At 44.7% G+C, this 17,874-nt stretch overlaps 1 protein-coding gene across 1 annotated transcript in view; it reads right to left on the reverse strand.

The window, feature by feature from the left end:
* Nucleotides 1-1,732: 1,732 nt before the first annotated feature.
* Nucleotides 1,733-17,874, reverse strand: part of NOTCH1 (notch receptor 1) — a 99,154-nt gene continuing 83,012 nt past the window's right edge. The window contains exons 39-40 of the mRNA XM_085855155.1: nucleotides 5,474-5,891; nucleotides 1,733-5,133 (exon numbers count right to left, since the gene is read on the reverse strand). Of these exons, the coding sequence (XP_085711281.1) occupies nucleotides 4,373-5,133; nucleotides 5,474-5,891 (1,179 nt within the window). The 3' untranslated portion in view covers nucleotides 1,733-4,372. The remainder of the gene's footprint in view (nucleotides 5,134-5,473; nucleotides 5,892-17,874) is intronic.

Raw genomic sequence — 17,874 nt, forward strand, 5'->3', positions numbered from 1 at the left:
AATAGTTCTAACCTCCATATTGCAAACAGGGACAGTATGCTGAACTTCCCCTCTGGAGGTCTACACGGTCCACAAATGGCTCTCCAGCTGAGATTTATTTGTTCATGTTCTACAATAAAAAGGGCACATCAACTTCGAATCTCGAACTCGTACATACTATAGTTAACTCTTTACAGAAGCCAAGGTTCAGGTACGGAATTATATGGAAGATGAAAGTCTGAAGCTCTAAACAATGGAGGATGAGACAAGTACTCAGCGCATCGAGTCTTGCACATGAGGGACACGCAAACTGATATGGACCAAGGAGCTGCCAAATCCAACAACTGCAAGAACATTTGCATCAGCATTGTTTAGAGGAAGACTAGCAGGATAGCCGATGGTGATGTGCATACTTGCCTTCAAACTGTCTAGCCTGAGTTTGAATCCTGACGCTGTCCATGCAGGACGAGGCATGGATGTGTCAGCCCATCCATAGGAAGCGAGGACGTGAAGCCGGAGGACGAGTCCACCTGCACTGGTCGTTTGAGGACGCCAAAAATCCCACGGTGTCCTTCGTGAAGAATAATGCTAGTTATCGCCGGCACCCTGAACAAATTACAAATTACCGCCCGGTAGGCAACGGCAAATCACCCAGCACAACCAAATCACTCAAATAACCTCAACCCATGATCTGCTTCGGTGTATAGCGATGATGATGATGATGATGATGATGATGATGATGATGATGATGATGATGATGATGGACAGTTTTCCGTCCGAATAAATTGTATCACAACGACAGCAGAGACACATTTCCAAGCGACTTGATGGATTTCCTGGAGACGTTTGACGAATCCATGTGAGCTGGTTTAAATAGAGCAAGCGATGGCTGTTTGCATGATGTTATGAAATCGAATTAAAAAGCGAAAGCTCGACAGAGAGGACACTGACGCTCCCTCTGACGAAACACGACTCACTCTGGACTGGTGACAGTTTAATTACACTTTGGGATGATGATTGAATTAAAACGTCCCAGTGTGCCAAATGTGTCCCAGGTATTGCGGACTTGTGTTAAGATCGTATGCGGAAAAGAGCAATTAGAATGGCAAACTACACAACTAATAAATAATAATAATACTGTAATAATAACATACAATGAAATCAAAGAACCAGACATTGGTATTGCCAGAACTCATTTTAACTCATAATGTGGTCTTATAACTATTTTATCTCTTGTTTTGGACCTGTGTCGTCACAGGTGCCTTTCCTTTGAAGATGAAATGTAACAAGATGTGATAAATTACATCACAAAATACCTGTAACCATTCTGCCTAGCAAAGACATTTATTTCCCTTCATTTGTTGGAAGAAAATGAGGATGGCAAATGGCTTTGAGATATGCACACTCCCCTCTGAGCTGTTTGCTCTAGGATTGAATCTTGACTCAGCTGTAAACCACCATCCTTGTGCCTCTCATGTAGTGCGATTCATCAATGCGCCTGCCACCCCTCGGATGGACGATGAGCTGGAGGATATCAATCGGTTAGAGGTCTCGTGGTGTCTTTCATGAAGAGTGGGTGAGCCATCACCGGCATCCTGAGCAAGTTACCAATTCCTGTCCAAATCGCCTTCAGTTGAACGCCGGGCCGAGCCAGATGTTTCGTGAAAGATTTGGGCCACAATCGTTCCAGGCCTGGCCCATGGGAGTAATTGGGGCGGTTAAAGTAGTTGTAATAAGGAATATTAGACGGATGTTCGAGTAACACCTTTATTAAAGCTAAGATTTTGCACAGTACAACACTCAAACTAACACACTAATTACAGTAAATTAAATAGAAAATCTATGCAAACATCTTTTAGCGTTGCAAATCGCGAACGCACTCAATTCTCGAAAAAGGTACAGAATAATGAAATGTTCCAATAACAGTATCAAAACCGTATGTACAACAGCAAACGTACTTCATTCGTCCAAAAAATAGACTACACTCAATGTCCCACCATTCGAGGGTTGATCCAAAAATCCTCCGAACGAGATACTCACAATAATCCAAGACACTCCAAATGTTTTCTAATTTTTCAACATGTGTATATATATATATATATATATATATATATATATATATATATATATATATATATATATATATATATATATATATATATATATATATATATATATATATATATATATATATATATATATATATTGTAAGGAAATATTTCTTGGACTATAGTGGGGCAACTTAGCTAAATATAGCATAACAATTGTGCATTTTGTGAGGAAAGCACCAAATTTGGCTCACTAGTAGCCTATCGTATTATGAACAGATTTAGATATTGGGCCATCTCAAAATTTTTGATGGCAGTGGAAAATGGCTGCCACAGCCATCAGCGGCTGAATTTGAGATGGCCCAATATCTAAATCTGTTTATAATATGATAGGCTACTAGTGTGCCAAATTTGGTGCTTTCCTCACAAAATGCACAATTGTTATGCTAAGTTGCCCCACAACTATTGTAACCCCATTCTTCTTGCTTTTTGAATCAGCCTGTGTGCGAATTAGACACAACCAAAGAGTTGTACAAAATAAACAAACGCCCAGACACAATACATCATTATTAACCAAACCCTGCTTGGCGATATGAATCGTACACGATACATCAATAATAATAATAATAATAATAATAATAATATTTATACAACCGTGGTTACAAGGGCTGTAGTTATTGAAATTTAGTGATTTTACCACAACCCCGACTGGTCCCTGGTCACTCATGAGGATGGAATGCTTCATCAGCTTGTGCAAGATTTGTTTTTGTTTTTCAAATTTAATTTCAAAACTGTTTTTTAAAAAAAACAAACAAACAAACAAAAAAAAAACAATGTTCGACCAAAATATCATTACCGCTCAAGATGTGAATGTCACAAACAAAACTCTTAAGGAATGTAACATTGATGACGGAAGTAAAGGTTTGTTGAGAAGATATTCCCATCATTAATAACTACATTGATGGCGTTCATTTTAAACAGGCCGGGAGGATAGCCCAGAGGGACATGAACTTGCCTCTGAGCTGTCTAACCTGGGTTTGAATCCCAACCCAGCTATAAACTACCAATCTGGTGTTTCACATGCAAGAGCATTGATCAATGTTTAGTTGTTCGATGGCAAAGATCCCACTCTGTGCTCTGCAAAGAGTATGCGAGTCATCTCTGGTCCCCTGAATAAACTTCAAATTCCTGTCTGTATCACCTGAAATCAGACCTCAGGCCTGACCAGCCAATTTGTGAAAGATTTGGACCGAAAACGCTCCTTGGCTGTCCTCACAAGGTTGGAAAATTGTGGTTGTTCTGGCAGTAGAAGTGAAATCACTGCGTTCATCTCAACATGACCTACAAGGCGTTCAACCAGCAACGGTGTTGTTTGTGCTCGAGATAGATCACCACGTTAGGTCTCGGACGCGTCTGACGTCTGATTTTTTTATGGAGTATTTCAGAATCTGAAAACAAAACATCTTTCAAAAGTATCTTCCCGGCATTCAGACATTGATTAGACTCAGCAGCCCACCATTGTGTATAAATACAAGCTATCCTGTCAATTAGAACTACGACTTAACTTAAAATAAGGAGTCAACGTTATATAAAGCACACATAAGCTTACCAACACATCAGCTTTGATATCTAACATTATAAATAAAAACATCATTCAATAACAAGAGAAAGAAAAACAATATTCTGTGGGATTTTCACCTTTTTCGAAGGATATGTTGGACGTGGAGTGTGAATCGACGAAGGGAATTTTTGGGGGGAATTAAAATTAAAACCCGAACGAATGTTCATACGCTCTTTCTCGAAACCATTCCACAAAACGGGATGAAAAAGAAGTCCATTTTTGAAGTCAAAATAAAGTCTTTCGAAAGGTCCAGGTGCGTTGAAGCTTCTCGACTCGTTTCGGCGCAGTCGAGGCGAGCAGTCCGAGTCGTGGGAAGGGAAGCCGTTTCCATCGTACGCATTGGTAGGACTCGGTTGAAGTGGCCGGTGTGATAAGATGGAGGTACACACGGATGGAGAAACGTACGACACCGTGGGGGATTTTTGACTCCGGCTCAAAGTGAGCGTCAAGGTAAACGTAAAGCCCGTCAGGTGCCATTTTGACAACTCAGACGTTTGTTTAAGTACTATTTTTAAAAATTAAGAATTTCTTTTACAATTTTCACTTGTCTCTTTCTATTATTTCGGATTAAATACAAATTCCCCCATTTGGAAATTACAGATCAGCAAATGCTGACATAGAACACATGACCTTGAAATAACAAGACCTTGAAAACATTCTTAATAATTAGAGATTTAGAGTGAATTGTCAGGACCTATTTACCAGGCCCTTTTAAGTGAACGGATCAAGTCATGATGGTCGCCGTCATAGCTAGCTGATCTGTTGGTGGGCTCGATACTCCCTCCGACCAATCCGAGGCCGAGTGCGGAGATGAACTGGACCAGGCCTCAGGGGAATCTGGTGATGGTGTGAGATAAGCAATGTCAGGGAATGAGATGGCTGGCGTTGCCTCGTGCGGAGAGCTGCTTCCTCCGAGTGCCGGTTGCATGGCGGCCATGCTGCCGGCTCCTCGGCAACTGCCGGCGACTGAGGCGTAGCTGTGTTGCGAGGGAGGAGTCGGGTACATCGGCACGGAGACGGGCATCACTTGTGTATTGATACCCGTTTGTGTGTACTGTAATCCTGATGTGTCCTGGAGTAGCCGACCGCAAAATACCGCCGAAGCATTGCTGTGTTGTCGCTGGTAAGTGATACCATGTGGGAGGGACAGCATCCGTTGTACAGTGCCTGTTTGGGCTGTGTTACCATGTGCATAATGCCCCATTGTGATGTGAGTTGGCACGATCCAGTCGTGACGGGGTGGGGCAGTGGCGTCACACGGTAGCGGCAGGTGGGAGAGACGGGGTGGAGCTCCGGATTCATACAGTGGTGATGTCGAATGGAGGTGGCGCAGGGATGGGGAGGTATGTAGAAGGCCCGGCGGTGAAAGGAGTGGTGGTGAAAGCGAATCCGAGGTGTAGTTACCACAAGGCGAGTCAAGCGATTCAGCAGGAGAAGGCACAAGGCCTCCGGCATCCAATGTAGCCAGTGCGGAGGGTTTTGTGCCTGCGTAGCCAGAAAGGGAAAATACAAGAATTTACAAATACATTCACAGGTGAGGTACAGGTAACTGTGAACCTGTGTATATCGCAGATCCATTGTCCTATTCTGATTTGCCCATTTTGAGGTGAATCGCCAGGGATTCACACAAATAAATCACCTGCATGTTGTTTGACCGGCTTGACATGAACCGCAATATCATACGCCAACAATTTAGCGTTCCACAGTGTTTTCCAATGATTGCGGATTTAAAACTTTCCACCCACTCCACGCATGCCATTCCTCTTGATGTTTTATTCACATTTTTATAATATGGGATTCTCGTTCATGAATTCATTTTTCTTACCTTTGCCCTTCTTTCCGCGGCCATCTTTGCCCCCGAGGGTGCCTCTTTGCGAGTTAGCACGGCGGCCCTTCTTTCCTTGTGGTACGAGTAAAGGCCGTTGGCCAATCATGACATTGGCTGCCACCCCGCTGGCTGGAGAAGCAGTCACCCCTCCAGGTAAGAAGGTGGTCACTGTTGAAGTGCAGTGCGGTGGAGACACGACGAGTGTGGTCTGCGGGGCAACCGACGCCGCACATCCTTGTCCCGGGCCTAACTGATCGAGCAGATGCAGAATGTCATGATGGTGGCGGTCTCGCGCAGCATCACGTGGCAACCGATCCATGTGGTCTGTGATATCCCGGTTTGCTCCGTGCTCAAGCAAAATACGGACGGCCTCGAGACTTCCCTCACGAGCTGCCAGAAACAATGGCGTTTCTTCCTGGATGGCAGGAAAAACACGATGCAGAGTTATTGGATTATTGCATAAAATGACGTCATATAACCGTGGTATTATAATGCTTTCACCGTAGCACGACTCTGCATTCAAAGTTATCCTGTGCACTATTTCATCGTTCCCTGACTCGTGCTGATGATTTTCTTCTCCATTAAAATGGATGCTTACTGGGAGGTTGAGCGACGCTGTGTGATCCGTTAGTGTGTGGAATATTGATTGAGACTATGGTGGAGATGGTGAATTGGACACGACAAGGGAGTGCTTGGTACTCCGTCGGCTCATAGCCGATCAAAGCACATAAACATTCGACCACTTATCCGATAACTGTGTGATATATTGTGACCCCCTGTGTGATCATTCCACAAGAGATGCTCACCCATTTAGAGCGAGGGCATATTCCAAGGATAAACAATGATTGGATTAAAACTTGGCTGCATTACTAGTTAGGACGAGAGAAGAACCTGTCCTTATGGATGGGATAATTACCCCAGAATTGACGTATTTTCGTATGACTTGTAATACCCCCTCCCACCAGGAGCAGCACGATGTCATACATATTTACTTAGGGAGAATTGGGGTCCTCCCAACACCCTGGACTATTAATCGTTTTTCTTAACCACCTAAAACCCTCCTGTGCACACCCCGGGTACAACCACAACCAGAAAAACAACAAATACCATACACAACAACTATGGGTCCAGGAGTTCAGGAGTCCACACAAGTCAAACAAACACACACACACAAACAGTCACTTCTCAAAATATAGTACGATGAAGTGTCTTTCTTCAATTTGCTTCCTGGTAACCAACATTTTATGTGGTGTCAAACAGTATACAGCCTGTCTGGTGGCAGAAACAGTATTTCCTTGTAGGAGAAACACTCACTTCCTACAAGAGAGGGAAAGCTCCCTTCCTAGAGCAGGGGTCAAAAAAGCACTTGCCGCGTGCCCAGTGCAAAAATTACAAGTGATCTCCACAACTGACTTGTAATACGCTGTCCTACCACCACCGGTTGGTGATATACGATACACATTTACATAGAGATCAACAACCAAAAGTCAACAACTTTCCTGAGATTTCTAAAATTATCAATTTTAATCTGATTAACTTGAAATTTTAACAGGATTTGCATATCAGGTCACTGAATTTAACCACCATTTATCTTTGATGTCAACGTATGTATATGTATATATGAGGTGCCACGAGGAGGAGTGATGTTAGGGACACATCGGCCATTTTGGAGTTAATGCCATATAGCACTATTTTAACCCTTCCCCTATCATCCGAGCCTATCATCATCATATCATTAAAAAATGTCGCTTACATCACTCCTCCTCGCTGGGCCTCATATATATATATATATATATATATATATATATATATATATATATATATATATATATATATATATATATATATATATATATATATATATATATATATAAGTGTATGTGTGAGTGAGTGTGTCTCCTCCATAACTCCAAAACCATGAAACCTCGCAGCCTGAAACTTTGCATGTGTACTAAGAAAACTCCAAGGAAGTGCATGACTGAAATTGGGTGTTCGGGTTAATTAAAATACCCCTTTTGAAGATAATTAACGGCCTTATTTAATTAACCTTCATCAGGCGATCCTTGGCCATCTTGGTCTCTGGGTCTTGAGGTGTTTCCTGGGTAGCCTCGCTGGGGTCTGAAGCCACCATGTTTTTTGGCCTGCTCAACCATGTCTTGACTTGTAACAGGCTGCAACTATTTCTTAACGATGAAGTTTCTCCCACTTTCCTCACTCATATTATCGAATGCCTGTTCACCATAGCTCCGAATTGCTGTGTACATCGCTTTTGTAAGTACGATAGTTTTCAAATTAGGAGCTTGGAGCAATTTCATGCATTATAATGATATGATTTTAAACGATCTACTCTCACAGACTATTAAAATGATAATCATCAAAATATTATTTCAGGTTTGAGGATCGGATATCGTCCGAACTAAATAAGTGTCAAAATCTGTTAATTTAAATAAATAAATAACTAAGCCGATATACCTATTTACTTTAAGCAAGCAAGGCTATATGTTCCCTCCTTCTCCATAGATACAAAAGAAAATGTGGTTTCCAAAGTATTAAACTTATCTTTTTCTACTGTTTAGAGAATTATATTGAGTGAACGAAAAACTTAGGAACGTGCCAAATTTAACCAGCTTCATTGAGCGATATGATTTAATGCATTCACTGCGAGACCTCATGACCTGTCCCCAGAGGGACTGCCTATCCAGAAAATCTGCCAGATCTGTGTCCATATTTTCAGAGATTTTGTGAGGTACTCTACAGGGAATCAAAGTAAATCTGGTGAAAAACTGATGTTTTAAAAAAAAGTTATAATGTTTGCGCGGACCTCAAAACAATGTACCACGTGACGCGAGCAGAGACGAGCAGACAAGATGGCAGATGATCTGCAATGTTTATTACATTGGCGAATGAACTTTGCGATGTCTCCAGGGTTGTTTTGCATTAAATGGCAACTCTTTTGTGGATAAAGTCATTATTTGAATGAATTAATTTTATTTCATTAACTGCTGCGTGCACAGTGGAGACCGGCTTTAAAGATAAATGGATCCTATATGATATGCAGCGACACCCTGACCAACTGCTCTTTCTCAACAATTTAACTGGAGTGCTTGAATGAGTGCTTAAGCCACTTGGTGAACGCATTACAGTCGATAGCAGTAACGCACTATGTCCTTCTGAATGAATTCTTCACTCACTGCGGATGCTTATGCCCGCCACATCATTCAGAGCAAGTGGTTCATGCTGCATCACCCTGAGCGAGAGTTTCATGCTCTGTCACCCTGACCGAGTGGTTCATGCTCCATCACCCTGACCAAGTGGTTTATGCTCCATCACCCTGAGTGAGTGGTTTGTGCTCTGTAACCCTGAGCAAGTGGTTGGTGCTCCATCTCCCTGACCGAGTGGTTTGTGCTCCGCCACCCGAGCGAGTGGTTCGCGCTCTGTCACCCTGAGTGAGTGGTTCGTGCTCCATCACCCTGACCGAGTGGTTCGTGCTCTGTCAACCTGAGCGAGTTGTTGTGAAATAACGCCCGATTTCCAAACCGTTTGCTGTATTCATGTGTTTTCTAAATTACCCAGCCAAATTTTTTTTCCACCCATCACACACAGCTGTTTTTAGAGAATAATGTTTGTGAACATATCCATGAATGTCTCGATAAATGTAATGTTGTTTTTCGGTGAAAGCTACTCAAGGTTTCTGGGTTGTATACAGCAAGTACTGTAGCTGGTAATCACACTGACTCCAAACTGCCGATTCCTGAAAAATTGCCGAAATCAGCCAAGCACTGTGTGTGTGTGTGTGTGTGTGTGTGTGTGTGTGTGTGTGTGTGTGTGTGTGTGTGTGTGTGTGTGTGTGTGTGTGTGTGTGTGTGTGTGTGTGTGTGTGTGTGTGTGTGTGTGTGTGTGTGTGTGTGTGTGTGTGTGTGTGTGTGTGTGTGTGTGCGCGCGTTGTTCGAAAAGCATAACATATTCTCTCTGCTAACTCCTCGACCGCTCATATATCTATATATCTATATATCTCTCCCCTCTCTCTCCCCTCTCTGAGGGGATATGTCTCTGTCTTTGGACATATCCAGACGGTGGTTACGTCTGGTCGTTGTTTGTCTCCGGATGTGTTTGCGCAGGGTTTATCTCCAGATGTGATGAGAGGGTATTAATCATAATTGACGCTCCACCGCACGTCTGCCTTCCCTTCCTCTCACCTCTTACTGTCTTACCTCCCCCCCCCTTCCCCTTCCATCTCTTCACACTCCCTGCTCTCTGTTTCTCCCTCCCCCCTTTCGTCTCACTATCAGTGAAGCGACAGGTGGTATTTGGCAGTGTATATAATTATATATGCACATATACATGTTTACTTCATTAATTAAAAACATTTTTTGGTATTTTCTTCCTTGGATCTTGTGTAGATAAATTAGTATGGTGTTCACACAGGCATGATGGGCTGAATGGCTCCACCTGTATTATATTTCCTTGTAGAAGTGTATATATATATATATATATATATATATATATATATATATATATATATATATATATATATATTGTTATAGATCTGGGGTGGTGGGATTCTCACCCGACTCTTGGCACCACCCTCACCACCACCGTCTCCGAGGTTTATAACGCTGGCTGGCTCAGCATAGGCCTCAGGTCACGCGCCTTCAATCGCGATACCAACGTAATCCTGGACCTTACCAGTTGGGGAAATAGACCCAGGTTACAGACTGGTTTTGTCAGATGCCGAGCGTTTTCTGCCAGTCTGTAACCATTTTGGTTTTGTATACCAATCGAACGGATCGTTCGACGCGACACAAATTGATCCATAGCGGCAACTTCATACAAACCAACCAGATTTATTGGGGAACATCGGGGCACACAACACAAGCAAAACATTCACGACAATGTTTTTATGAACAATCTTTAACCCGTTCTTAACTAGGGAACTACAGATTACAGGTTTCGAGGGAGTCCCTACCGAGATATGCCTTAAACAACGTGCAGACAAAGACAGACAGCATGCATGCAAGACAGAGTACTTGGTGATGTTTCATGGACGAGAGGAAAGTGTCAAAAGCACGAATGTCGCTCGCAACGAGCGGATGTCCACGGATTTGAGCCCCCAGCTTGAATACGCCGCGTGGCAAGATGGCGGTGCCGTACTCTTTCTTCTAAAGGCACCGCGTGCGCATGCCCTCCCCAGCGCGTTTTGGCCCCGCGCAATGTCGACAGCACAAGACCGTTAGATCGATGATGGGCTTCAGCTGATTTCTCTCAAGGTCCAGCATACAAATCCAGGCTTGGCCTGTTCACCAGAAAAGGCCCAAATCGAGGTGCTGGGCTCCGGCAAGCGGATCGGCAAACGTGTCGAGCCGTGAGGTGAGTAAGGACCGTCAGAGGCTCCGTCATTTCCTCTGTTGCCTTCCCGTCTCGAAGCCCAACTTCTCAACTCCGTCCTCTCAGTTTCTTTCTCTGCAGAATCACCTTTTCTACACTCGCCTCTCAAAGCCGACTGCCGTTTCTCTCACGGCAGAATCACCTCCTCATAAGAGTCGATCGCCGACTCGACGTGCAGGCTGCCTCTAGTTGTTTCTCCTGCCTCCTTCATGAAGCAGATCGCAGACAGACACTCGTCGTTTCTCTGTTGCCTTCCCTGCCTTTCTTTCGGCTCGTTCCTCAAGAAGAACAGACAGAGTTGTCCTGTGTACAGCCGATCGGCGCCACCTCGGCGCTCAGTTTCACCACAGATTTCCTTTCCTTCTCACCTTGAAACCCGACTGTTTTCCCAAAAACTGAACCTTTTTACGAGGTCCTCGTTCGCTCGCTCGAAGCCACTCGCTCCTCCCCCTTTACGAAGCCGACAAACTCCTCCCCTTAGCTCCACCTCCCTCTCCAGGCCACTCCCCCTCAGCCAACTGGGCGGGGCCTATCATCCGGAGAGGCGAAGGAAGAAGAGGGAGCTCTCAATCCACCACCACCGCACAAACAATAAACAGCCTCTTAAACCTCCCGACACACATGTAACGTCCATTTTACCAAACAACCTAGCTAAACATGCATTTAATGGGGGATCTGAGCTAATCCTATATTTAGTAGCCTGCTGAGGGCCATTTCCGTAACAATATATGTAAATATATTTATGTGTATATATACATAAATTATATATATATATATATATATATATATATATATATATATATATATATATATATATATATATATATCTATAACTCCAGCAATCTCTGTGTGTGTGTGTGTCTGTCTCTGTCAGTTTGTCTGCGACCGCCGTTTCTCGATGACCGCCAGTCCGATCTCATTGAAACTTGCCAGGAATATTGCTGGGGACCCGCGGATGTGCCTTTTCGAGGTTTGATATTAATCGGACAAGCGGTTCCCAAGTTACAGCCATTTATCTGTCAACCAATGACAAGACACGGTGCTATGACATTACGAATGACGTCACAATTAATGGTTATTTATTTATTTATTTATTTATTTATTTATTTATTTTTGCACGATTGATGGTCCGATCTGATTGAAACTTGCCAGGAATATTGCTGGGGACCCGCGGATGTGCCTTTTAGAGGTTTGATATTAATCGGATGAGCAGTTCCCAAGTTACGGCCATTTATCTGTCGACCAATATCTGCGAGAGAGGGGGATGGGAGAGGGGGGGATGAGAGTGGGGGCGAGAGAGAGGGGCGAGAGAGGAGGGGGAGAGAGGAAGGGGGAGAGAGGAAGGGTGAGACGAGGGGGCGAGAGAGGGGGCGAGAGAGGGGGGCGAGAGAGGGGGCGAGAGAGGGGGCGAGAGAGGGGGCGAGAGAGGGGGCGAGAGAGGGGCGAGAGAGGGGGCGAGAGGGGGCGAGAGGGGGGCAGAGAGAGGGGGGCAGAGAGAGGGGGGCGAGAAAGAGAGGGGGTGAGAGAGAGAGAGGGGCGAGAGAGAGAGGGGGCGAGAGAGAGGAGCGAGAGAGGGGGCGAGAGAGAGGGGGCAAGAGAGGGCTGCACATACTGGCACTCACCTACGGGACGCACCTACGGGCCCATACTAGTGTATATAAATAATGGTTATCACACTGACTGTGGTTGGCTTAGTAGTTAGGGTGGCAGGTTTGGAATCCCATGGTCCTGAATTTGAGCTTCTGTCAGTCACTGAATTAACACCACATGAGGTCGACTCAGCCTGTCATCCCCCTGAGGTTGGCAAAACCAGTGAACTGGTAATAGAGGCACTGCATCAGCAACACCCCCATACTCGGTAGTAGTGGTGATGCACCGTTGATCATAGCCAGTTGAAAGCATGAAATCATGCCACCACATTAAGTGGAAGTATAATATATAGAATATATATAATGTACACTTAATATGTGAAAATGCTTTTTTTTCATTAAAATAACAAACATATACATTGAAAAACTAAGAATGTTGGCAAATCTTAGACTGTTGTGAATATCTCGTTTGTTTGTTTGTTTGTTTGTCCAAGTGATGTTTTTGAAGCCTTACATACTCTTGGTCAGAGAAAGGCATCAAACGTAAAACAGAATGACTCGCCACCAATCCCACCATGCTTGATTGGAAATGATAACAGGACAAATGCCACATTTAGTGGTGAGATTAACAAAGAAAAATATATATTCTCTCATTGGCATTCACATATATACAGGAGGTTATTGGTAAGTATGCATTGCACCAGCTGTTATACAATCTCGTCATGAATTCACAACTACCGGGATTCAAACTTATATGTCAATCAATATGTCAAGTAACTAACAGACGTTAGTTACTAATATGTCAATTGCCGTATAAGTAATGAACGTCTCTTACAGAATGTTTCCACAATGGTGAGGCAGTGAGTGAAAATGTTAAGGACAGACAGGTCTGCCACCTGGTCACTGAAGGATGTACGGGTTCCCACTGAAGCTTCATGGGCTGGAGTCACGCTCATAACGAAGTCAAGCGATTTACTCCTATGAGTACCTGTTAACTTCGATCGGAAGGACAACCAGAACGTGAGTTCAAAATAACGACCAGTCAGGGTCCAGTCCGAACCTGTCTGACCCGAGACCACCTCGTTACCCATTCCTTGGGTGACATGCAAGTGTGTCCGTCGTTTCCCAACCGGTGCGGTAACAGCAACGACGTGTGACTGGCAACTGTAGTGTGAGATGAGGAATCCGTGGCTAGCCATGGCCATGGGTGAGTTTTATCCATGGATCGCTCACAACCACCACCAAGTTGACAAGCTCATAAGCGACTGTGGGTTCGAAGGGACTGGATATGTTAAGTGATGGGCCTGGCACCGGGACTACACAGGTAAACCTGTCAGGTGTACCCTTGACACTCATAGTGCCTTCACCTCTCGACTCACCCCCCCCCCCCCATATAAAATCGTACTGTAGTGTGTGTATATATATATATATATAATTTCTGTTAACGTCTGCGTGTAATTTGACGTTTCCCCTCACAAAACTGCCGGACGGATTGTCGCCACCTTCGGCATGCGGGTGCTCTGTGGTCTAATGAACAGCATGGGTTTTGTGAGATCGCGCCAGAGGGACAGGTTTGGGAATTTTGGGCGATTTTCTAATTTTTACATTCGTTTGCATGGCGACGTGTGACGTCACCGCTGAGAGGCGTAATTCCATCATGACATCATCGGTCATTCGCTGACGACATTACGTCTGTCGTCGACAGACCGTCACTGCCGAGAGGCGTAATGCCACTCCTCGAAAACAGCGTCTGCAATGTAAAACCCTCTTCTGCACATGCTGACTACCTCAGAAGGTGAATTTGACACAAAAAAACGTAACAAAAAAATTTGTATTTAAAGAAAAGATTAATTTTTTTAAAAGATTATTTCTGTTAACGTCTGCGCGTAATTTGACATTTCTCATCCGAAACCGCTGGCAGGAGTGTGCTCATTTCCCATATACTGGGGTTTCTTAATGTGACGAAGACGATGCACTGAATTTCTAAGCTGGAATTGGATGACAACGTGGCTTCAACAAGATTTTCAACCCATCGATGGCCGCTTTTATTCACGTTCGGTCGCCATTGCTGAACTGCTGCTATCTCTCCAAAAAATATGAACTCGAGTAAGGGAGTACTCATTGCATCAAACACTGAACAGAAACACAACTGATAATAAATAGTATAGCTCAGAACATCAGCAATGGTTGTCATGTTTTAAAAATCAGCGTGGAAGGAGGGGAACAATGAGGGCCAGAGCTCTGCCAACATGATGTACCCCGATTGGATCTTTCCCGGACTGAACACGCCCTCTTAGACTGTCAATTTGTGTCTGAAATCCAACGTACATATTAAAAACACCCGAAAATAAGTTGCAATAGGCCTACGTCCAGATAACATCAAAGGCGATAATCTGAAGGTAGGGGGAACCAGGGAACAGGTATGAGGTCATCCCTTCATTGCCCGGATTCTCTTCTTTTCTTTGTTCTTCGAAAGCGCAGTGTCGGACAATAGATTCTGTACCTTGAATGCATGCGTGTTAACTGTTCAAATTAAAGAGGTGTTCGATTGCCGGATGCACCCAAACAACTGCCGTTCATTACATTAATTGTCAATATCAACCACCATTGTTACCTGTGTTGTGTCTTGCGTGTGTGATCTTCAAATTAAAGCGTCCAAGCGGTGTTCGATCGTCGGATGTGCACCAAAAAGTGCCACTCATTGAAATTTGCATTCTGATTCTCGGTCACCCTCCACTGCTCCTATTCAGTCTAGGGCTAGGCCTATATCATGTTAAACTTGCCCCATCAGACGCCAACCTTCCAGCCACACTGCAAAGGATGCAATTTCCAGTCAGACTTGCATACTCGATGACTATAAACAAATCCCAGGGCCAAACATTTGACAAACTCGGAATATACCTTCCAGCCCCTGTGTTCTCCCATGGCCAACTATATGTTGCATTTTCACGTGCAAAAGGTTACTCCTAAATATCTATCAAACTGGACAATAACTCCTCACAATGAATATTCAGCAACAAGACACTCACCCAAAATGTCATCGACAGGGAGGTCCTTTAGAAAACCAACGACAGGTAACCATAGTGCATCACTTCCCAAATGACACCCTCCCCAGCTTCCCATAACATTAACTATTATGCCTCATCCACCTTTTGCCACCCATTCGACTCTGTGCGGAGCACGGGTATGTGCTAGTATATATATATATATATATATATATATATATATATATATATATATATATATATATATATATATATATATATATATATATATATATATATATATATATATTGTGACGTCCACGGGACTTGAACAGTCCCGCCAACGTAGAATGAGCCGAAACGATGCAGGCGGTTTATTTATTTATAACCCAAACATGGTGGTTCTAATCGCTCTACCACAAACGGGACGAGGAAGGTGGCACGAGTCACTTTTCACTGAGTTGATGATGTTTATTTGTTTTTACTATTAACCAGAAATAACAAGACTCGGCAAGAAAAGGGATCCGGGGCGATTCGACGGGATGGTGTGGGATCGGGCGTGGGGAAAAACACAGACAACTCCAATGTATACAGATCTCAAACCCTCTAAGGCGCCAAGCACACACACACACACACACACACACACACACACACACACACACACACACACACACACACACACACACACACACACACACACACACACACACAAAACGTAGCTATTTCTGGTGGTCAGGCTGGACCGTGGTGTGGACGCAACTGTCCCTGGATCGGCGTCGGACGAGCTGGCCTTGCTCTCGTCAGGGGGGCAGGAGAAACTGTGGTGCTGTTGACCTCCTGGTCTTGGCCCAAGTCCGCTCACAGCCGCCAGGGAACCAGTTCTGGCGCCAAGTTGCGAGCAGGAGAGGGAGGCAGGTCCGCCCACCGTTCGACCCCGTACTCCGAGTCAGCAGAACCCCAGAGCCAACCAAGGTGAGGCACGAGGCTCAGCAAGGCTCCAAGACATGATGAAGAACACGATCGAATCAGCACAACAACAAGGACGCTCTCCGCGCAACAGCCTCCACACCAAAAAAACACGATCTTTTTGTCCCGATCTTCTTCCCCTTCCTTTTCGACCCCGAACAGAACCTTTTTATCCTCCTTTCCTCGTCACTTCCAATTGAGCCGTTTATTGGCCCACCGCCGTTGCCTTCTGCCAATCGTGATCACGGGGCAGAGCCATCCGCTGCACTGTCCTGTGACGTCACGGCCAGCCTCCAGAGAATACCAAAAGGGGTTTACGCAGACACACTTACCCTATCCCGTGTCCCTATCTAATTACGTGACAATTATCATTTCCCCCTTGAAGAAATGAACATTTACTAGACAACTTATCACCACTGAATTGCTACTTATTACATCGACATCCTGGTAAACTCGAACAGCATGGCATACCGAATTAAACATCCTAATTACCCTTTGAATGCATACCCCCCCCCCCTCAAACGTAACAATATATATATATATATATATATATATATATATATATATATATATTGTTGTAGATTTCCGTCCGTCCGATGTGTGGACGACTGCCTTAGCCCAATTGCAGCCGCGCGCGCCCACCGAACGAGCAATCCAGTCGTAGCTAGCTTCTGGATCAATGCCGAAACCCAGCCACGGGTGTTTTTAACACACCATAAACCAGTCAACTCTTCTGTCCACGTGCTACAGGGTCAATCGCCGAATTGTCGATATACCTAACTATTCGCGCGGACAGAAATGCCAGGAGTTTATACCTCGCCGGGGCCTGCACGAAAATGAGCCACTTAAGCAGCTCGTTCCATATGCGATTGCCGAGCGGTTTTATATCGCCAAGTCCTGTCAGACCAGATGTACATTTTATCGGCTTATAATCAGCCAGCTAATATTCCGAACGCATCAAGGCAGTCAATGGCAGAAAGTGACACAACGAGCAGGTTAACATTAAAAAATGGGGACATTTATTTTTAAATGCACATATGCAATGAATAGGGGAATGGGACAGGACACGAGCAAAAACCTACAGCCGATGTCTATTGTCATGTTCACAATCATGCACTTAATCAGTTCTACTTAGGTAGACAAGGCGCCACAGACTTTCATCCAAAACCCCAGAAAGAAAGAACCGGGCTCGTGAGCCTTTATGATTGCTCAGAGCCAGGATGACCGAAGGGGCTCCGAGAGACCGGCGGGCTACCTGGCCACCCTCGTGGTAACTCGCTGGGTCCTGGTTCGGCGACCCTCGGTGTCTTTGCCCGGACCCCCGAGCTCCGACTGGCTCCCTTGGTCGTCCGGCCTCCACTGCAGCCTGGTCTAGCAGATGACGCACTGGAGGAGTGAATGGGTCTCGACTCAGGCCTCCTGGTTGCGCCGGCGAACCCCCAGCGAACCAACTGCCCAAACTCCAAACTCTCCA

The sequence above is a fragment of the Eptatretus burgeri genome, chromosome 14 (assembly GCF_056783735.1).
Source record: "Eptatretus burgeri isolate ZD-2024b chromosome 14, Ebu_testis_v1, whole genome shotgun sequence".
NCBI classification, from domain to species: Eukaryota; Metazoa; Chordata; class Myxini; order Myxiniformes; family Myxinidae; genus Eptatretus; species Eptatretus burgeri.